Below are 23,187 nucleotides of genomic sequence, written 5' to 3'. Positions count from 1 at the left end.
ACACTGAATCAGCTCGACTGGGAAATGTTAAAACTCTTGGCTAAAGTGAAAGTGTGTGAATGTGGAGGGCTTACAATGCTAGTCTGGCAATCAAAGATTGAGTTTAAGTGCTATGAGGGCAGATTATAAAATAGAATTTCAAAAACTAGGCAAATCACTGGAGAAAAGGTAAAAGAGGAATTTATATAAAAACAAATCAGGCAGTTCATTCATTCAGGAATGCCTGGTCTCTGCTCTGACTTAGGTCTAAGTACATTACATGTTGTTCCTTATTGATGTTCTATGATGTCACTCAACTCGCAAGAATGACCACCTCATGCCAACTATGGCTCTTAATTATAGCCTTGCTGGAAAACAAATTCATAGAGTGTTACACACCATCAAAGGAGGCCAGTTGTCCCTTGTGCCTGTGCCAATTCTTTGAAAGAGCTATCCAATTAGGCCCACTCTGTGCTCTTTCCCCATAGATCAGAAAATTTATCACTGTCCATATATATGACATAAAACCTTATGAAAGTTCCTATTATAGCTACTTCCATCTACCCTTTCAGGCACAGTATGACGACTAGTAGACTAGTGTTTGACTTGATCGTTCCATTTATACTGAATATGCTTTCAAAAGGAAACTAGATAAATACATGAGAGAAATTGTTTAGAAAGGTATTCTGAGAGGCTGAGATGAGATGATCGAGTTGGAAGAGATTTGTACAAAGTATAAACACCAGTATAAATTAATGGACTATTTATGTGCTCTGTATTATTTGTAATTTAAATGTCAACCATTTAAAAAGGCTAGCTAACTGGAAAAATATTAACTAAAGCATCACCTTAGGACTACTGCTTCTTGGGTCATGGCTCCATTCTCCAAATCACAACCCCGACAATCCTTGATTCCATGAAATCATAGAATAATACAGCAGCAAAGAGGGCCATTCAGCCTATTATATCTGTGGCAGCATCTGGAAATGGGTAGCATACTGATGTCTCAAACCTATTGCCCCAGTTGCCCTGAAATTTTTTTTCTTTTCAAGCACTGATCCAATTATCTTTTGAGAGGTACTATTGATTCTGTTGTCACTGACTTCCACAGTGCATTTAAACTTGAATGATGCAATGTTTGTTCAGTTCTTCTCTGTTTACAATTTTTCTCTCTCTCTCTCTCTCTCTCTCTCTTACTCAGAGTCTGGTGGCCCCTTCATCCAGCAAATCTATGTTCTGCAGGGATATGCAGAAGGCTGGACAGAAGGGCACTGGGAAGAAAAGGTAGATGAGCGACTTTGTATTGAGGATCTTCCCTACAGGAATGACGAGCAGGGATTTTACAGGTATTTTCAGACTTGTTTATAATTCATATAGAAACCCAATAGAGTGCACAATCTTCTTCCTTTTTGGTGTTAAGTGAGGCAGAAATCTGATGTTACGTTGCAGCCTTGGAGTCCATCATATTTGTATGACACAGCTTACAGAATTATAAAGCATTAAGCCTATTATGCCTTTTCCAACTCTGAACACGAAGGAAGTCCAACATGGGTGATAAGCACAGTTATTGAATTAACTGTGAAGAACAGATTAAGCTAATCAGTGGCAATTGCATTGTCTCACTGTTGGTAGGTGAGTTTTTGCTCAAAAATGAGATTTTTGTATACTGAACACCAGATCTTGCAGGTTTATTGTGTATTACACATGCCATGATACATAAACATATGAAAAGGTAATACTTGTAAACCAGGTCCAAGACTGGTATTTGAGGATCAGAATGCCTTACAGGGAACACACAACAGAAATGTAGAGGCTGTTTAAGGAGCACTTGTTGCAAGTATTGGATAACTTTGTCCCACTGAGACAGACAAGGAGCGGTAAGGTGAAGGAGCCCTGGATGACAAGAGAAGAGCTTCTCGTCAAGAGGAAGAAGGAAGCTTGCTTCAGGTTGAGGAAGCAAGGATCTGGCACATCTTTACAGGATGCAGGGTAGCTAGGAAAGAACTCAAAAATGGACTGAGGAGAGGTAGGAGGGGGCACGACAAAGCCTTGGCAGGAAGGATTAGGGAAAATCCAAAGGCGTTCTACATGTATGTGAGGAATAAGAGAATGATCAGAGAGAGAGTAGGACTGATCAGGGATAGTGGAGGTAACTTGTGCTGGAGTCTGAAGAGGTAGGGGAGGTCCTAATTGAGTTTATTGCTTCAGTACTCAGTAGAGAGAGAGAGGGATCTTGTTGATAGTAAGAACACTGTGGACCTGGTTAATAAGCTTGAACAGATAAATATTAAGAAAGTGGATGTGCTGGAAATTCTGGGAAGCATCAAAGTAAGTCTCCAGGGCTGAACCAGATAAATCCAAGGTTACAATGGCAGGTGAGGAATGAGATTGCTGCGCCTCTGGCAATGATCTTTGCATCCTCGCTCTCCATGAGAGTAGTACCAGATGATTGGACAGAGGCGAATGTTGTTCCTCTGTTCAAGAAAGGAAATGGGCAAATCCCTGGGAATTACAGACCAGTCAGTCTTACATCCATCACAAGCAAAGTACTGGAAAGGATTCTGAGAGATAGGATTTATGATAATTTGGAACACCATAGTTTGATTAAAGATAGTCAGCATGGCTTTGTGAGGGGCAGGTCATGCCTCACAAGCCTTATTGAGTCCTTTGAGGATGTGGCGAGATAAGTTGATATGGTCGAGCAGTGGATGTTGTGTATATGGATTTCAGTAAGGCCTTTGATAAGGTTCCCCATGGTAGACTCATCAGAAAGTTAGGAGGTATGGGAATTGGGAAATTTGGCTGTCTGGATACGGAATTGGCTGGCCGAAAGAAGACATGGTAGTGGATAGAAAGTATTCCGCCTGGAGGTCAGTGACCAGTAGTGTCCCACAGGGATCTGTTCTTGGGCCTCTGCTCTTTGTAGTTTTATAAATGACTTAGATGAAAAAATGGAAGGGTGGGTCAGTAAGTTTGCTGATGACACAAAGGTTGGTGGTGTTGTAGAAAGTGTTTTGGGCTGTTGTAGACTACAACAAGATATTGATGGAATGCTGAACTGAGAAGTGGCAGATGAATTTCTACCTGGATAAATGTGAAGTGATTCATTTTGGAAGGTTGAATTTGAATGCTGAATACAAGATTAAAGACAGGATTATGGCAGTGTGGAGAAACAGCAGAATTTTGGGGTCCACATACATAGATCTCTCAAAGTTGGCACCCAAGTTGATAGGGTTGTCAAAAAAGCGTTTGGTGTTTTGGCTTTCATTGACAGGGGGTTTGAGTTAAGAGCTGTGAGGTTTTACTGTAGCTCTACAAAATGCTGGTTAGACCACAATTGGAATATTGTGTGCAGTTGTGGTCGCCTCATTATAGGAAGGATGTAGATGCTTTAGCGAGGGTGCAGAGGAGATTAACCAGGATGCTGCCCAGATTGGAGGGCTTGTCTTGTGAAGAGAGGTTGAGTGAGCTCGGGCTTTTCACACTGGAGAGAAGGAAGAGAGGTGACTTGATAGAGGTGTACAAGGTAATAAGAGGCATAGATAAAGTAGATAGCCAGAGACTTTTCCCTCGGGCAGAAATGGCTGTCACGAGGGGTCATAATTTTACGATGATTGGAGGAAGGTTCTTTACACAGAGGGTGGTGGGCATGTGGAATGCCCTGCCAGCGGTGGTAGTAGAGTCAGGACATTTAAGTGACTATTGGACAAGCACATGGATGGCAGTAAATTGAAGGGTGTGTAGGTTATGTTGATCTTAGATTTTTAAAAATTGCTCGGCACAACATCATGGGCCGAAGGGCCTGTCCTGTTCTATGTTCTAAAAAGAAATCAATAGCAGTGTAATGTTAGCAGTCTTCAGGGCAGTCTGAGTAATCCTTATTTTTCACTGCCTCGGCAGTTCTGCAGAAATGTCTGTTGTAGCTCAGCCCTTTCCTGAGATGGGTGAAAGGTGAGAAGACATTTCTGAAAGCAGAATGATGCTTTTAAAACACAGGGGAAAAGCTTCACACAACTGTGAAAGGTGATATTGTTACTCCTTTCCCAGTTTGAGTGCAGTGAATGTAACCATTATCTGGCTTTAGGTGGTTTTGTGGATTCCTGCTTTCAGATGCTGAGAAATCCATGCAGAAAATCTGATATTGCAACTTAATGTATACATTCTTCTATCATGATCGCTGGTCCAGGTGAAGTTATTACAGAGAACTTCATAAATGTCTTTTGGAACTGGCTGAGAATTTACGTATAAATTTGTAACTTAAAATCTGCTACACTTGCTTATTCTTTTGTTGATTCATAGTCCTGTGCTGTTACTTTACAAACTGTTGGAGATGGGGGAGCACAAGCAACGAGTCTATCAAAGGATGCAACATTTACTATGTATCAATGATTTACTCCTACCCAGATTTGTTTTATGCATAATGTAACATTTAAGTTCATAGCGAGTGTGGGTGTCTTGAAGTGCATTACAGCCATTGAAATACTTTTGAAGTTTTTAGTATTGGAGTTGTGACAGCCCACTTACTGTAAGATATAACAAGTATTATTATGATGACCCTTTCCTTGTATGTGCCTAGATAGGCATAGGAGGTTAACTGAACAACTAGCTTGATTCAGTTCAGGAGCATTGTTATTGATGCCTATAAAAAGCAGGAAGCATAGTGCTGCTTGCTGCACTGTGTGTGTTACTGGGTTAAAAGGGAGTTGGGTGAAAACAGGGAGTATCAAGGATAAGTGGTAATGAATCTTAATTTTGGGCCTAAATCTTCAAAACAAATGTGTTTTTTTTAATCTAGTAACTAAAAACTGCTCTGTCTGGGTGTAGTTTTAGCCACATTTCTGAAGTAGGAGTCAGCTGAGTCACTCTCAGGCACAGGTGGTTAACTGAACAACTAGTTTGATCCAGTTCAGGAGCATTGTTTTTGGGGCCTATTAAAAAGGAGAGAGCCGCAGTACTGCTTGGCTAAACGAGAGTGCTTTGGATTTGGGTTAAAAACAGGGAGTAGGTGAAGCTGAAAGTTTGAGTGTGCTGCTCAGTTTCAGTCCACGCACTTAAGAAAGTGACACAGTCCCAACAGAAACAGCCAATTGGTAAGTGATACCAGCAGAGTATTTTCTTCGTTTTTAAAGCATAATATATCAGCTTCAAAAAAGGGAGGGACTATTGATTGTAAAAAGAGTTTAAAAGGAAGGAAGATCCGAGCTTAACTAAATTCTCTGAAAGGGGGTAACTCGCTTAATCTAGAGAGAAGTCACGATGGGAGACCTCAGACCCATGGTGTGCTCTCCTTTGTGCAGTGTGGGTGATGAGGGACACTTCTGGTGCCTCTGAAGACTACGTGTGTAAGAGATCTGTCCAGCTGAAACTACTGGCTAACCACCTTTCAGAGGCGCAGCTGTTGGTGGTGCATCCACAATGCTGAGAATGTCACGTTTAGCAGGGCATTCACACTGCAGGTGAGAACTACACGGGCAGAAAGGGAATGGTAAAAGTAAAAGGCTCAGGAAGGAAGTGCACAAGTCATCTGTAATTATCCCCCTTCTCAAGCAAATATACCACTTTGGATACTGTCGAGGGGGGTGGTCTCTCAGGAGAAAGCAGCAGCATTTGGGTTCATGGCACCACGGGTGACTCTGCTACCCGTGGAAGGGGAGGAAAATGAATGGCAGTGATTATGGGATTCAATTGTAAGGGGTACAGACAGGCAATTCTGTGGCTGCAGGTGTGAATCCTGTTACCTCCTTGGTGCCAAGGTCAGGGATGATACACAGTGGCTGCTGGACATTATGGAACCAGTGGGGGGTACCAATGGTATTGGTGAACAAGAGGATGAGGACCTGAAAACTGAATATAGCAAGTTAGAGAATGAATTAAAGTGGAAGACCTCAAATGTAGTAATCTCTGGATTATTCCCATTGCCATGTGCTAGTGAGAACAGAAATAAGATTAGATGAATTAGGGGAAAGTGAGGACTGCAGATGCTGGAGATCAGACTCGAGAGTGTGGTGCTGGAAAAGCACAGCAGGTCAAAAAAAAGGACGAGATAAATAAGGAATAAAAGTTTTTAATTGGTGGGAGGTAGATTTCACAAAACTGTGAAGTGATTTGGCTGAGGTGGACAGGACACTACAGGATAAATCTGTGGGAAAACAGTGGGAGGCAATAAAATGTGAGGCCACTGGGGCACAAAGCAGGCATGTCCCTATCAAAAATAAGAATGTTATTGCCAAATGTAGACTCCCACAGTTGTCTAGAAAAATATAGGGGAAGATTAAACAGAAAAAGAAAGCTCTCAGTATTACAAAACTTTTACTCAACACTGCAGATAGCCTAGAGGAGAATAGAAAATACGGGATCAGGTTTCAAAAAAAAAGAGGAAATCAACAAGAGGGCTTGAAAAAATATTAGCAAACAAGATAAAGGAAATCCCAAAAATGTTTTATCAGTATATAAAGAACTAAAGAATAGTTAAGGAAAAAGTGGGACTTATTAGAGATGAAGAAGGGAACTTGTGTGAAGGTGCAGAGGATATGGGAAGAATTTTAAATGAATGGTTTTGTCTCTGTATTCACAAAGGAAAGGGATGATGTAGATAAAGTAATCCAAGAACAGCAATGTGAAATACTGAACAAAATAAATCTTAACGAGAGAGGAAATGGTAGAGGAGTTGAAATTCTTGTAAGTGGGTAAGTTGCCAGGGCCGAATGGATTGTTCCCTCGGATGTTGAAAGAAGTCAGGGACGAAATAGCAGATGCCCTGAGGATTGTTTTCCAAACTTAACTAGATACAAGTGAGGTAACTAGAGAAATGCAAACATGGTTCAGTTCTTTAAAAAGGATACAAAGGAAATGCTGAACAATTGTTAGCACTTTAGTCTTTCTTCAGTGCTGGGCAAATTGTAAGAATCAATCTCAAGAGATCAGATAAACTGTCACTTAGAAAGGCATTGACTAGTCTGGGATTGTCAGCATGATTTTGCGAAGGGAAGGTCATGCCTTACACATGTGATTGAATTATTTGAGGAAGTGACAAGGAGGATGGATGAGGGTAGTGCAGTAAATATTGTCTACATGGATTTGACAAGGTCCCATGTGGCAGACTGGTCAAAAAAGTAAAAGCCCATGGCGTACAAAGCCATGTGCTGAATTGGATCTGAAGGACAGAGATGAAGAGGAACTGCTTTTCCCAGAGAGTAGTGAAAATATGGAATTCTCTACCCAAGGAAGCAGTGGAGACAAAAAAAATACTGCAGATGCTGGAATCCAAAGTAGAAAGGCAGGAGGCGGGAAGAATACAGCAAGCCAGGCAGCATCAGGAGGTGAAGAAGTCGACGTTTTGGCTGTAACCCTCCTTCAGGGCTGGGGGGTGGATGTGGATGAGGATCTAAAACCTGAATATAGGCTGAGAGAACTCGTCGTCAGGAACAACCACTTAATACATGCTCTTACTAACTTAGGTGGCAATAGAATGGCTTCTTAATGCAAATAACATGACAAAATGGCTTCTAGGCTACAAACTGACAATTCTGCTTAAAGCTGTATAAAATGGCTTTTAACCCTGCTAAAGCTGCGTAATTAACTAACCACAGTCTGCCTCAACAAAGATTAACAGACAATGCTTCTTTTACAGCATAGAAATAACTAGATAGGACGGCCAGTAATGTCTTAACTAACCTTCAATTCCAGGTGCAGAGACATGGTTTTGTGTGCCAAGTGTGACTTAAGGGTTGGAAAACAAAGTTGGTTCCCAGGAAATATCATTGGGCTGAGTTGCTGTCAATAAAGCTATTTTGTTAATTGACTGGCAATTGTCTGAATGTACTATATGATTATGGCTTGTACCTTTCTTAAAGAAAAGTATAAAAATGTCTGTTTTTAAGCCATGTGAGCAGCTCCTCTAAGGAACACCGAAGCGTTTAACCTCTGTTTCTGGACAATCTGTGCTCGGCCATACGAGAAATAACTTGTGAAGTCATAAAGGACCAGTCTGATTGCGAGTGTTTATTGACCGATCATGGAACAGAGAGACCACCTCCCCCATCCTCCCAGGGTCCAGATCTTCGTGGGGGGAGCTGCAGATAAAGTAGTGTCAGAAAGGGAGTGGTTGAGGGGGATTAAAATAGTCTGGTCGGCCATCTTTGGCCTCCTCCATTGCCAAGTCAAACCACAGCTCCTAATGGAGGAACAACACCTCATCTTCTGCCTGGGCACCCTACAGCCCAGAGGACTCAACATTGAGTTCTCCAATTTCAAATAACTTCCCACTCTATCGCCCAACTCCCTTCCCAGCCCCTCCCCCTCCCTTCCACTGCTCCCTGCCACCAACCGGATTCATTCCTCCCATTGACCAACCAGGTCGTACCCTCTATCTGTGTTCACCTATCCCCACTTCACCACTCTGCCCCTGCCACCCCCTTTATCTGCAGCTCCCTCCACACCCACCCCCAGTCTTGAAGAAAGGTTACACCCGAAACATTGACTTATGCACCTCCTGATGCTGCTTGGCTTGCTATGTTCTTCAAGGATGCAGTAGAAGCAGCTTCATTAAATATATTCAAAACACAGTTGGCTGGGTTTTTGCATGGTAGGGGAATTAAGGATTATGGAAACAATGCAGGTAGGAAGAGCTGAGGTGATGGATAGATCAGCCATGATCTTAATGAATGGGGGAGCAGGCCTGATGGGCCAAGTGGCCTACTTCTGCTTCTATTACTATGAAAACTATGAAAATTGCCTTGGTAACAGGAAACAAAGGATGCTGATTGATAGCTGCCCTTGCAAATGGTAAGCTATTTCAGGTGTTTTGCACAACATAGAGTTAGATCCCTGCTGTTGTTTTATACATTGATGATTTCCACTTGAACTAGGGGATACAATTGGGAAATTTGCAATGTAGTGGACAGTGTAGAGAATAGCTGTAAGCTCCAAAATGAAGTATAAATTTTGGTGAAGTAGATAGAAAAGTGGCAGATGGAGTTCAACTCTGACAAGTGTGAGGTAATGTATTTAGGGAGGTCAAACAGTAAAAGGGAATAAACGGGAATATATATATATATAGGACTATAAAACGCATGTGGGATGCTCTCCTTCATTGGTAGATGTTTAGAATTCAAACGTAGGAATGTAATAATGAAACTGTGTAAGAAATTGGTGAGGCTACAACTGGAGTACATAGAACATAGAACATTACAGCGCAGTACAGGCCCTTTGGCCCTCGATGTTGCGCTGACCTGTGGAACCAATCTGAAGGGCATCTAACCTGCACTATTCCATTTTCATTCATATGTCTATCCAATGGCCATTTAGATGCCCATAAAGTTGGCAAGTCTACGACTGTTACCGGCAGGCCATTCCACGCCCCTACTACTCTGAATAAAGGAACTACCTCTGACATCTGTCTTCTATCTATCACCCCTCAATTTAAACCTATGTCCCTTCGTGATAGCCATCGCTATCCAAGGAAAAAGGCTTTCACTATCCACCCTATCCAACCCTCTGATTATCTTATATGTCTCAATTAAGTCACCTCTCAACCTTCTTCTTCTCTAACGAAAACAGCCTCAAGTCCCTCAGCCTTTCCTCATAAGACCTTTCCTCCAAATCAGGCAACATCCTAGTAAATCTCCTCTGAACCTTTTCCAAAGCTTCCACATCCTACAATGCAGTGACCAGAACTGTAAGCAATACTCCAAAGTGCAGCTACACCAGAGCTTTGTACAGCTACAGCATGACCTCATGGCGATGAAACCCAATCACTCTACCAATAGAAGTTAACACATCGTATGCCTTCTCAGCAACCCTATCAATCTGGGTGGCAACATGGACACAGAGATCTCTCTGCTCATCGTCACTACCAAGAACCTTATCATTAGCCCAGTACTCTTTGTTCCTGTTGCTCCTTCCAAAGTGAATCACCTCACACTTTTCCACATTAAACTCCATTTGCCAGCTCTCAGCTCAGCTCAGCAGCTTATTTGTGTCCTTTGGCACTGTCCACAACTCTACCGACCTTAGTATCATCTGCACATGTATTAACCCATCTTTCTAAGCCCTTATCCAGGTCATTTATAAAAATGACAACAGCAGTGGTCCCAAAACACATCCCTGCAGTACCCCACTAGTAACTGAACTCCAGGATGAACATTTCACATCAATCACCACCTCCTGTCTTCTTTCAGGTAACCAATTTCTGATCCTAACCACTAAACCACCTTCAACGCCATACCTCTGTATATTTTTCAATATCCTACTGTGAGGATCCTTATCAAACGCCTTACTGAAATCCATATACTGCACATCAACTGTTTTACCCTCATCCCCACCTGTTTGGTCACTTTCTCAAAGAACTCAATAAGGTTTATGAGGCACAACCTACCCTTCACAAAACTGTGTTGACTATCCCAAATCAACTTATTCCTTTCTAGATGATTATAAATCCTATCTCTGATAACCTTTTCCAATACTTTGCCCACAACCGAAGTAAGGCTCACTAGTCTGTAATTATGATTTGGAGATGCTGGTGTTGGACTGGGGTGTACAAAGTTAAAAATCAAAATCACACAACACCAAGTTATAGTCCAACAAGTTTAATTGGAAGCACTAGCTTTCAGAGCGCTGCTCCTTCATCAACCACCTGATGAAGGAGCGGCACTCCAAAAGCTAGTGCTTCCAATTAAACCTGTTGGACTATAACCTGGTGTTGTGATTTTTAACTTTGGTCTGTAGTTACCAGGGTTGTCTCTACTCCCCTTCTTGAACAAGGAAACAACATTTGCTATTCTATAGTCTTCTGATACTTTTCCTGTAGACAATGACGACATTAAAATCAAAACCAAAGACACTCTTTTATCTCCTCCCTGGCTTCCAAGAGAATCCAAGCATAAATCCCCTCCGGTCTAGGGGATCTATCTATTTTCACAGTTTACAGAATTGCTAACACCTCCTCCTTATGCATCTCAATCCCATCTATTCTAGTAGCCTGTACCTCAGAATTCTCCTCAACAGCATAGTCTTTTTCCAGTGTGAATACGGATGAAAAACATTAATTTAGCGCTTCCCCTCTCTCCTTTGACTCCACGCACAACTTCCCACTACTATCCTTGCTTGGCCCTAATCTTACTCTAGTCAATCTTTCATTCCTGATATAGCTATAGAAAGCTTAAGGGTTTTCCTTGATCTTATCGGCCAACGACTTCTCGTGTCCCCTCATGGCTCCTGTTAGCTATGTCTTCAGGTCCTTCCTGGCTAACCTGTAACTCTCAAGCACCCTAATTGAGCCTTCACATCTCATCCTAACATAAGCCTTCTTTTTCCTCTTGACGAGCTTTAACTACTTTAGTAAACCACGGCTCCCGCACTCGACAACTTCCACCCTGCCCGACAGGTACATACTTATCGAGGATCCGCAGTAGCTGTTCCTTGAACAAGTTCCACATTTCAATTGTGCCCATCCTCTGTAGTTTCCTTCTCCATCCTATGCATCCTAAATCTTGCCTAATTGCATCATAATTGTCTTTCCCTCAGCTATAACTCTTGCCCTGCATATATACCTATCCCTTTCCATTGCTAAAGTAAACATAACTGAATATTGAATTTGGTCACTATCACCAAAGTGCTCACCTACCTCCAAATCTAGCATCTGGCCAGGTTCATTCCCCAATACCAAATCCAATGTGCCCTTGCCCCTTGTTAGCCTATCTACATACTGTGTCAGGAAAGTCTCTGCACACATCGGACAAAAACTGACCCATCTAAAGTGCTCTAACTATAGTATTCCCATCAATATTTGGAAAGTTAAAGCCCCCAGAACAACTACCCTGTCACACTTGCTCCTATCGAGAATCATCTTTGCTATCCTTTCCTCTCCATCTCTGGCACTATTCGGAGGCTTATAGAAAACTCCCAAAAGGGTGACCTCTCCTTTCCCGTTTCTCACCTCAGCCCATACTATCTCAGTAGACGAGTCCTCAAACATCCTTTCTATCACTATAATACTGCCCTTGATTAACAATGCCAGACAACCCCTCTTTTACCATCTTCTCGGTTCTTACTGAAACATCTAAATTCCAGAACCTGCAATGACCATTCCTGTTCATGCTCCAACCCATACTGTAGATTCATCCACCTTACTCCAGATACTCCTGGTGTTGAAGTAGACACACTTCAAACCAACTTCTTGCTTGCTGGTGCTCTCTTGCGATCTTGAAGTGTCACTTCTGACCTCACTACTCTCAACCTCCTGTTCAATGGCACTACAATTTAGATTCCCATCCCCCTGCTGAATTAGTTTAAACCCTCCCAAAGAGCATTAGCAAATTTCCCCCCAGGATATTGGTACCCCTCTGGTTCAGGTGAAGACCATCCTGTTTGGAGAGGTCCCACATATCCTAGAAAGAATCCCAATGATCCAGGAATCCAAAACCCTCCCTCCTGCACCATCCCTACGGCCACGTGTTCAACTTCTCTCTATCTATCTCTCTCTCTCTCACTCTCTCGCTCTCTCTCTATTCCTTGCCTCGCTAGCACGAGGCAAGGGCAACAAACCAGAGATAACAACACTTTGTTCTAGCTCTAAACTTCCACCATAGTTCCCTGAATTTCTGCCTTAAATCTCCATCTCTCTTCCTACCTATGGCATTGGTGCCTATGTGGACCACAACTTGGGGCTGCTTCCCTCCCCCTCAAGGGTTCCGAAAACATGATCAGAGATATCACGATCCCTAGCACCTGGGAGGCAACACACCAACCATTAGTGTCTCTTGTTCCCACAGAACCTCCTATCTGTCCCCTAACTATGGAGTCCTAATGACTAATGCTCTGCTCCTCTTCCCCCTTCCCTTCTGAATAACAAGGACAGACTCTGTGCCAGAGACTTGTGCCCCATTGCTTACCCCTGGTAAGACATCCCCCTCAATAGTATCCAAAACGATATACTTGTTGTTGAGGGGTATGGCCGCAGGGGATCTCTGCATTGCCTGCCAGTTCCCTTTCCATCCCCTGACTGTAACCCATCTACCTTCTTCTTATACCTGAGGTGTGACTACCTCCCTATAATTCCTCTCAATAACCCCCTCCGCCTCCAAATGATCCAACGTGCATCCAGCTTCAGTTCCCTAACGCAGTTTGAGGAGCTGGAGTTGGGTGCACTTCCCACAGATGCAGTCAGCAGGGACACTAGTGGTGACCCTTACCTCCCATATTCTGCAGAAGGAACATTCTACTGCCTTACCATCCATTCCCACTATTCTGAATTCCTGAGATTGCTGAAAACTAAACAAAACATAAAAACCCGTCACCTTACCAATCTGGTGCACAGAACCATTTATGTTTGGTTAGAGGTGGAGGGTAGGTGGGAGACACTACCTGAGTAGTGTTTCAGGTAAAGCAACTGCCCAAATATATATAACTTTACTCACCCATGTCTGCTCTTGCTCAGCGTTGCTAGCACTGGAGATTTATAGCTATGAGGAGAGATTGGGATTGTTTTCCTTGGAACAGAGAAGGCTGAGGGGCAACATACATCATGGAAACAGACTCTTTGCTCCAACTCGTCCTTACCGACCAGTTATCTCAACCCAATCTTGTCCCATTTGCCAGCACCCAACCCATATCCCTCCAAACCCTTCCTATTCATATACCCATCCAAATGCCTTTTAAATGTTGTAATTGTATCATCCTCCACCACCTCCCCTAGCAGCTCTTCCATACAATCACCATCCTCTGCATGAAAAAGTTGCCCCTTAGGTCCCTTTTAAATTTTCCCATCTCACCTTAACTCTATGCCCTGTATTTTTGGATTCCCTATCCTGGGAAAAAGACCTTGACTAATAACCCTATCCATGATTTTTTAAACCTCTATCAGGTTACCCCTCAGCCTCCGATGCTCCAGGGAACATGTCCCCAGCCTATTCAGCCTCTCCCAATATCTTAAACCCCTATCATCAACCCAGGCAACACCCTTGTAAGTCTTTTCTGCAACTTTTCAAGTTTCACAATATCTGTCCGATAGCAGGGAGACCAGAATTTAATGCAGTATTCCAGAAGTGGTCTTACCAATGCAGGAAGTGATGGGTGTCTGGAATTCATTGACCGAGTTGGTGGTGAATGCAGAGGCCCTGAACTCTTCTTTTTTTTAAAAAAAAAACCGACCTGCCCCTGCCCCATAATAGTCCAAACTGCAGGGCTATGAGGCGTGTGCAGGAAGATGGGATTAGAAAGGGTGTCTGGGTTGGTATGGACAAAATGGGCTGAATGGCCGCCTTCTGTGTTGTATCATTTCTATTGTTCTAAGGTGCAGTATTTCTAATAAGACATAAAACCCAAGTCCTTGTCTGCTATTAGGTAGATGAGAAAGATCCCACAGCCATATTTTGTGAAGTGGACAGTAGGGGAATTCTGCCGAGTGTCCTGCCCAGTGTTCATCTCTCAGCTTATATCACTGAAGATTTGGTCAGGGTGACATAGCTGCTTGTGGAAACAAGCATCGTATAACTTGCCAGTTACAGTTCCGATGTTATGACAGTGACTTTAAAAAGTTCTTCATGAACTGTGAAGTGCTTTGGATTGTTAAGAAAAGGGCTGTAGAAATGCAAGTTTTATTTTTGTCTTTTTAACTGATATATAATGTGAAGCCGGTTATTTTAAACTGACTATGTTGTGGAGGTCAGGATCTGTGAAATCAAAGATAGTAGAAGAATTGGTGTAACCTTAAATTGTGCCACTAACCTCCGTTGCATTTGTTTCCTTTTTGACAGGGGCTGGTTTTGGGGTCATGAGGAGACAAGAGGCCTCAGTGTTGCCTGCGTGTCTGTGCAAGGCTCAGCTTCCATCATGGTGCCAGTTCTTCTGAAAAACACCACTGCACAGTGAGTGAGTGACCAGAACTGAAGGGCTGTGAAATGTATTTGTTTCTATGGGTACAGCCAGCCATGATAGTCCAGAATGGAACCAAAGACCCAAATAGCAAAGGGGATGTGGTACTGCAATCAGAACCTAGGTAGCCAAGTACACAGTTAGCAGGTAGGACCTCCAAAGTATCATCTATGGATTACTCCCAGTGTGATGTGCGCGTGAATAAGAATGTAAGTCAGCTGAACACGTAGTTAGAGAGTTGATGCAAGTGGGAGACCTTTTTTGATTTTTGAGACATTGGAACTGGCTGAAGGAGAGATGGGACCTGAACAGAGCCCGAACTGAGATCCTTACAGGACATTTTGCTTGTGCCATTGGCGAGGGTGTAAACGAGGGAGGGGGTGTGAGTATCAGGAAATATATCAGAGAGAAATGCCGTGAGAAGGCGGCGGCACTAGATTAGAGAATGGTCGATAGATGAGGTCAGAGTAAGGGAGAAAATTATAAAGTCTATCAGGGTTACTGCGCTGTCTGTGAATGAAAGAGAGTGTGGTACATAAGATTGAGTTGCAGGCATGCTAATTGCAGATGTTATTTTCCCATTTGGTTTTTCTTGTGAATTGCCTTTGAGTGCAAGATGAAAAGCTTTGACAAAATGTGTTTTCTTTTCAGCAATACTCAAATATGATCTAGCTGTACCAGAGACCCCTGCCTCAGTGTTGAATTTTTTGTTTCAAGGTGTTAAGAAATATATGAAAGGGTGAAAAGTGGAAGGGTGGGAGCGTTGCAAAGCTGGAGAGAGGGGTTGTCCCAGAATGATCAAGGACTGAACCAATTTAGCTTGACCTAAGGAACACAAAAGATAACCTTATTATACCGCTCAGCCACTAACTAGTGGGAAAGAAATACAGGAACAAATTTGCCAGAAAATTATCCAATTATAGACTTGGTATAGCAGTAGTGTAAAGGACAAGAGGGTGACAGGAGTTCCTGGAGCTTGTTTGGGAGAGTTTTTTACATGTGTACCAGTGCAGTCAGAAAGGAAGCACTGTTAGACCTAGTTGTTGGGAATAAGATGGTCTAGATCGATCAAATGTCAGTGGAAAACATTCGAGGGAAAGCAATTATTGTATCATAAGTTTTACGGTAACTCCAGGAAAGGATAATGAACAATCCAGGATAAGAATAATCAGGTAGGGGTGCACCAACCTCAGTGGGGTAAAAATGGATCTTGGTCAAACAAATTGGAGTCAAATGTTTGAAATTGACAGGACCTTCAAAGAGGAGACAGTTCGGGCACAGTTGAGATTCTAGTTCTCTTGAAAGGAAAGGGTAGAACAAACCAGCTCAGAGTACTATGGATGGAAAAAGAGGTAGAAATTATGATGAAAATTAAAGTGTGCTCAGGTTAAAAAATACAATTGGGAACAAGGCTGAATGTAGAAGGTTATAAAAGTGATGGAAAAGCAAACAAGAGGGAGTAAGAAAAGAGTCAAGATTAGTCTGGTGCTAGAAAAGCACAGCAGGTCAGGCAGCATCCGAGGTGCAGGAAAATCAACGTTTCGGTCAGGAGCCCTTCATCAGGAATGCTTCAGCACCACTCTAATCTTGACTCTGATCGCCAGCATCTCAGTCCTCACTTTCACCTGGAGTAAGAAAAGACACTGCCAGCATTAGAGAAAATCCTGTGTCTTCTACAGGACACAAATAGTAAAAGGGTGAATGGGCCAATTAAGGACCAAAGAGGGGATTTACACATGAAGGCCGAGGGCATGGCTGAACTATTAAATGACTATTGTGCAGCTGTCTTTATCAAAGAAGACAGTGCTACTCCGGTTATCATCACTGGAAGGCTTCAAACTCTGAGGAAGTGGTATTGGATAGACTGTCTGTACTTAAAATAGATACGGCATTGAGACCAGATGAAAATAGTCCAAGGATACCAAGGGAAATGAGAATGGAAATTGCAGAGGCACTAGCAATAATTTTTCTTGCTAGACCAATGGGTAGTTCCTGAGTACTTGAGAATTTCAAATGTTACACCTTGTTCAAAAAAGGGTGTAAGGATGAGCCAAACAACTATGTCCCAGTCAGATTATTTTTAGGGGTTGCAAAACTTCTAAAAACAAAAATTAATAATTACAAGGACAAACTGGGTGGCTTGGTGACTCAGTTGTTAGCACTGCTGCCTCACAGCACCAGGGACCTGGGTTCAATTCCTTGCTGGGTAACTGCCTGTGTGGGTTTCTGCTGGGTTTTTCTCTTTCCCCCTGTAGTGCAAAGATTTACAAATTAGGTTGGTTGGCCAAGCTAAATTGCCCATAGTGTCCAGGCATGTGCAACCTAGGTGCATTAGCAATGGTAAATGCAGGGTTACAGTGTAGGGGGCTCGGGCTGGGTCTTTGTGCCTTTCGGAGGGTTGGTGCAGGCTTGATAGGCTGAGTGGCCTCTTTCTGCTCTGTCAGAATTCTGAAAAATGTGGGTTAATGAGAGTCAGCATGGATTTTCTAAGGGGAAATGTTGGACTTTTTTGATGTTTTGTTTGCGGATTTCTAGAATGCTTTTGATACAGTGTAACATAGCAGACTTGGGAACTAAGTAAGCATTCATTGAATAAAATGGAAAATATCAATATAGATTGTTATAGACTAGATCAGACCCCCTCAAAATACTTTCAGAAGGTAGCCTAGACCCTAATGTTTTCTTATTTTAAAGGCAGATGGAAAGTGTCTGTTCCCGATGTGATGCGACTGTTCAAACTACTTGACATTAAGCAGAACGCAATTTACTTAAAGTACAACCAAAGAAAGGGGAAGTTCAAATGACTTATTCTATTGGAAATGTAACAGAATAAGAAGTACAGTAGCTATTACTCATTAACTGTTCTAATATTAGTAACATCCCATAAACACATCCCTTGGCAAAAAAAAAGGAAAATTCAGACACAGAATAGGACGAGATTAATTTCGGATAATCTGGTTGGCATGGACGAGTTGGACCAAAGAATCTGTTTCCGTGCTGTATATCTCTATGACTCTAAGTAACTAAAAGTATAGGGGCAGGTTAAGAGATATCAAAGCATATGGCTTTCTTAACAGGTGCATAGAGTACAAGAACAAAGGGGTTATGTTGAATTCCTATAAGGTGCTAGTTGGATACTGGCTGGAGTGTTGCATTCTGTTTGGAATGTCGAACGTTAGGGTGGATGTGAAGGCATTGGGGCAAGTGCAAAAGAATTGTATCAGAATGGTTTGAGGGATGAGGAGGCATTTCAATTATAAAGGGAGATTGGAGAAGCTGGGAGTGTGGGACTGTTTCCTCGGAAGAGAGATGGCTGAGAGGAAATGTAATTTATCCAGACCCCTCATGATTTTGAGTAAATTAGGAGAAATGTTCTGACTCAAGAAAGGATCAAGAACAAGAGGGCACAGATAATTCATAGAGAAACTTGTTTCATACAGAGTGTGGTTAGGGTCTAGAATGTACTGCCTGAGAGTATAGTGGAGGCATTCGAAAGGGAATTAGATGATTATTTGAAAAGGAACAATATGCAAGGTTATGGGGAGAAGGCAGGAACATGGCACTAGATAAGCTACTCATTGAGAGAACTGATGAAAATACAATGGACTGAATTGTCCTTCTGTGACTCTGTAATATCTAATGTTGGATATGCTTCTGTGATCAGACAGAACTTGCTGAACAATTCTGAATGTGTTAAGAATTACACTAACATCAGATATAAGATCATCAGTGGGGCTGATAGTATGTTTGCTCGAGCACTCCAATAAGCCCAAGACAGGGGTATTGGCCAGCAAACAAGGTGGGGTATTGAAGTGACAGGCAACTGGAAACTGAGTTGTTTTTTTTTTGCAGAAAGAACATTGGTGTTCTGTGAAGTGGAGAGTACATATATTCATTGACAGCAACCTGTCCTCTGTAGGAAAAAGGACATTTTTAAAAATTAAACAAAGGTGTGGGGTATAATAGGTCCCTAGTGCAGGCTCCATGGCAACTCCTTGACCAATCAAGGTCAACTTGTGAACCATCTCCCAATGAAGGGCTTTTGCCCGAAACATCGATTTTCCTGCTCCTCGGATGCTGCCTGACTTGCTGTGCTTTTCCAACACCATTCTAATCTTGACTCTAATCTCCAATATCTGCAGTACCCACCTCCACCTTGTCAACCATTCTGCCCACTTTCCCATATAATATAAATTGTTGGCACCTTTGAAATTTGGCATTCTTGCTCCTTGACCTGATAAATTGCAAGACAAGAAGCTTTGATAGCATGTCCTCTTTTCCCCAGCAGTCCTAGAGCTGTTAATAGTAAGTCCTTTCTTCAAGTACCTTTTATCAGAGTGCAGGCCTGGTGGAATATGACTAACTTCTTCAAGCTCCCAAGTCTAACAAACAGCTATCATTCCTTAACTTTGGCTATGCCCATTTGCTTGGTGTCATCTCCTTTGACTTTGAATAGAGTCTGACATCTCTGCCATGGTTAAACTGTTTTGTTATTTGTTCCTATGACGCAGATGTCACTGGCAAGACTAACATTTATTGTCCAGTTCTAAACACATCTTGAACTAAGTGCCTTGCCAGGACATTTCAGAACACACTTCAAATGACAGAAGGATGTCAGTCAATCAGATGGATTTTCAGTCATTTCATTTGAGCATTGTTGTTGAAGCTAATGTTTTATTTCTGATTTATTTAAATTCATTGAACTTGAATTCAGCATTTGCCATGGGAGAACCAAAACAGACAAGATGGAGAAGCTCAACAGATCTGGCAGCATCTGTGGAGAGAAATCAGTTTACCGTTTCTGGTCCTCCGAACTAATGGTAGCTAGGATAATGTTGGTTTTTTTTTAAGCAGAAGATAGGGTGATAGGAGGGGGTAAGGAGTAAATGATAGGTGGAGATAGAGCCCAAAGAGTGATAAGAACAGTTGGACAGACAAAGGAGTGAATAACAGTCAAGCTAGGAGAATGAATAGCTATTAATGGAGACTGTTAGTGGCTAACAATGGATTGTGTGTAATATCAAGACTTGATGTGTGGGAGTTGGGGTAAGGACATGGGAGAGGCTCAAGCCCTAAAGTTGTTGAATTTGATATTACGTCCAGAAGGCTGTAGAGTTTCCCAAACAGAAAATGAGGTGCTGTTCTTTCAGCTTGTGCTGAACTTCATTGGAGCACTGCAATAAGCCTGAGACAGAGATTAGATTAGATTACTTACAGTGTGGGTTGAATTAGCAGGCAACTGGAAGCTCAAGTCTTTTTTTGTGGACTACGCTTTGTTTCACAGAAAATGAGGTGCTGTTCTTCCAGCTTGTGCTGAACTTCATTGGAGCACTGCAATAAGCCTGAGACAGAGATGTTGGCCGTGGAACAGGATGGTGTGTTGAATTAGCAGGCAACTGGAAGCTCAAGTCTTTTTTTGTGGACTACGCTTTGTTTCCCCAGTGTAGAGGAGACCACATTGTGAGCAGTGAATGTGTAGACTAGATTGAGTGAAGTGCGCACAGAGTGCTGCTTCACCTGGAAGGTGTGTTCGGGCCCTTGGATACTGAGGAGGGAGAAAGTAAACAGGTGGGTATTACACCTTTTGTGGTTACAGGGGAAGGAGTGGAGCAGGGTGTCTTGGAGGGAACGGGCCCTTGGGAAGGCTATGATCCTCTGGATGTGGATGCTAGTGGGATGGGAGGTAGGGATTAGGGAGACCCTATCACTGTTGTGGAAGAGAAGAGAGGGCCAGAGTGTGAGAAATGGATTGGATCTGGCTGAGGGCCCTGTCAACCACAGAGCTGGGGAATCCTTGGTTGAGGAAGAAGGTGGACATTTCAGAGGCTCCCTTGTCAAAGTTGGCATCATCGGAACAGATGTGACAGAGACAGAGGAACTGGGAGAATGGAATAGAGTCTTTACAGCAAACTGGGTGTGAGGATGTATTGTCAAGGCAACAGAGTCTGTGTGGGTTTGTAGTAGATACTGGTAGTTAGCCTATCCCCAAAAATGGAAACAGGTTTTGAGAAAGGAAGGAATTGGAGTTGGACTAGGTGAAGGTGACAGTGGGGTGGAAATTCCATGGTGGAATTTGAATATGTCTTTAGAGCATGAGTTCAGGCATCTGGAATACTATTCCAGTAACATTACCACAAGGTTGCCATTTCCAGTAAATGTCTACTGCCATGGAACTTTATTTCCTCTTTCTATTGCAACACTCCTTAAAAACATTCAACTCCCAGTGAAGCATTCCCTCTGCAAGGTCTCAATACTGTTTCCGTATCCGGGCATCAGATAGTAAAAGGTTCATTGTGAGATAACCCTCCTCTTGCTTTTAGCCTCTGATCTCCATCTCTTTAGATTTCTGAATTTCTACCATTTTCAGTGTTAGTCACTTGTCATTCTTCTAAACTCCCGATGGTTCTTTCTCCAGTGTTATTGTGACTCGACCTTCCATTGGCCCTCAAAAGTGGAGCCCCTCAATATGTTCTTGGACAAACCTCCATCAAAAGACCAACTAATTACCATTTTCTGGTCTGCTGACGCCTCTTTTGCAGATTGGCTGGCAGTATTCCTACATCAATGTTGACAGTAATTCAAATGTACTTTATTGACTCCGAACACTTTGGGATGTCCTGAGGCTGTCAAAGGTGCTGTATGAATGAAAATTCATTCTTTAGATTGTAAATGTTGTATTGGTTTTGGCCTGATGTACCTAACTGTGCTGTAAGGGGAGCTGGAAATCCAAATTCTTGTCATTTTAGAATTTTGCTACATGTTAGAAGGATTCCTGACCAGATATCTGATTATGTTCTAGGTCTGTAATGTTAGACAGAGCAGAAAACCTACTTCATGACCATTATGCAGGCAAAAGTTACTGGGATGTGAGTATTGTATTCATGTGGATGAAATTTGGAGATTTAGCAACAACAGTCCAGAAAAGAGACTTTTCCGAAACTCATAGGGTAGTAGAAATCTTCCTTTTCTGTGGCTTAGCACTTTGTTTGAATTATACACTGTATAATTCAAACATACGGTCATTATAACAATTTCCGACAGCCCTCCAGGATCTCTGCCTTTCTCCAATTCTTGCCTCTTGTACTTTCTTGTTTTCCTTTGCTTTGCCATTGGAGGACTTGCCTTCAGCTAAGCTGTGGAATTCCCTTCCTTAACCTCTTCAACTGGAAGCTTCTCCTTAAAACCTTCCTAATATCTTGTGTCTTAATGTCGAGTTTTGTTTAATATTACTCCTGTGAAATGCTATATCAATGTAAGATGTTGGCGTTGCTTTTATTAAGTTCCTTGGGCTGTGCTCCTTGATTCATCCTCCTAAGATATTTTGAGACAATCTCAGATCACACCACAGATCTCCACATGATTCTTACACTTAAGAATCCAGCAACAAAAATTTGCTGTGTTTTATGTTTTAAATTTGTAATAAACATATCCATCATGTTTAGCTAAGCAGTCATTTATATTGGATTGGTTTTGTCAGATCTTGCTGTGCATGTATTGACTGTCACTTTTCCAACACATCTGAGCTATTTCAGAAGTTCTGACATAGTGATCATTGCTGTAAAGCGCAAATATGGTTTTGCTTTTTTCTTTGCAGGCTCGGAGAAGCATGGTGTTTGCCAAACATCTACGTATGGCCAGCGATGAATTTAGAGCAACATACCTAAACTCTACAGATGAATTGGATGAGACTATTTACAATGAGGACTGGACAAGGATGAAGGTTAGCTGTAATTAAATACTGCAACAAATTGCCTCACTTGAAGGATCGACAAAAACTTGGCACAGGGCACACAATGGGTTGAACTATATCCTTTCACCTGTGAATTAAAGGCATGATCAGTTTTCCCCATGCCAAGAAGAATCTGGTATTCTGGCCAATATTTAACTGACAACTAAAAGCAAAATATTTGGTCATTAGCTCACCCCTGTTTGTTTAGTTCACTATGCATGCAACTGTGTGAGGAAAATTGTGTCTCACAAATTCGATTGAGTTTTTGAGGAAGTAACCAAGATGACTGATGAGGACAGAACAGTAGATGGAATTTAGTAGTCTTTGACAAGGTTCTGCATCGTAGACTAATTAGTAAAGTTAGATCACACGGAATTCACGGTGTGCTTGCCAACTGGATACAAAATTGAATTAATGGCACAAAACAGTAATGGTGAATGGTTATTTTTCAGACTGGAGGCCTTTGACCAGTGGTGTTCCACAGAGATCAGTACAGGGTCCTCTTTTGTTTGTCATTTTATATAAATGATGAAGATGAGATTAGTTAGAATGCATAGTTAGTAAATTTGCAGATGACACAAAAATTGGTGGTATAGTGGATTATCTAA

At 42.2% G+C, this 23,187-nt stretch overlaps 1 protein-coding gene across 2 annotated transcripts in view; it reads left to right on the top strand.

The window, feature by feature from the left end:
• The window catches only part of pofut2 (protein O-fucosyltransferase 2), a 33,088-nt gene that overhangs the window by 4,350 nt on the left and 5,551 nt on the right, over positions 1-23,187 (top strand). Inside the window, exons 3-6 of one of the 2 annotated variants that reach the window (XM_043693230.1) lie at positions 1,181-1,325; positions 14,733-14,843; positions 21,650-21,716; positions 22,445-22,570. In XM_043693230.1, coding sequence (XP_043549165.1) covers positions 1,181-1,325; positions 14,733-14,843; positions 21,650-21,716; positions 22,445-22,570 — 449 coding nt within the window. The remainder of the gene's footprint in view (positions 1-1,180; positions 1,326-14,732; positions 14,844-21,649; positions 21,717-22,444; positions 22,571-23,187) is intronic. The other variant, XM_043693231.1, reaches the window with a different exon arrangement.

Source organism: Chiloscyllium plagiosum, chromosome 7 (assembly GCF_004010195.1).
Source record: "Chiloscyllium plagiosum isolate BGI_BamShark_2017 chromosome 7, ASM401019v2, whole genome shotgun sequence".
Taxonomy (NCBI): Eukaryota; Metazoa; Chordata; class Chondrichthyes; order Orectolobiformes; family Hemiscylliidae; genus Chiloscyllium; species Chiloscyllium plagiosum.
Note: the sequence above shows the minus strand (reverse complement) of the source record. Positions and strands in the feature narration are given on the sequence as shown.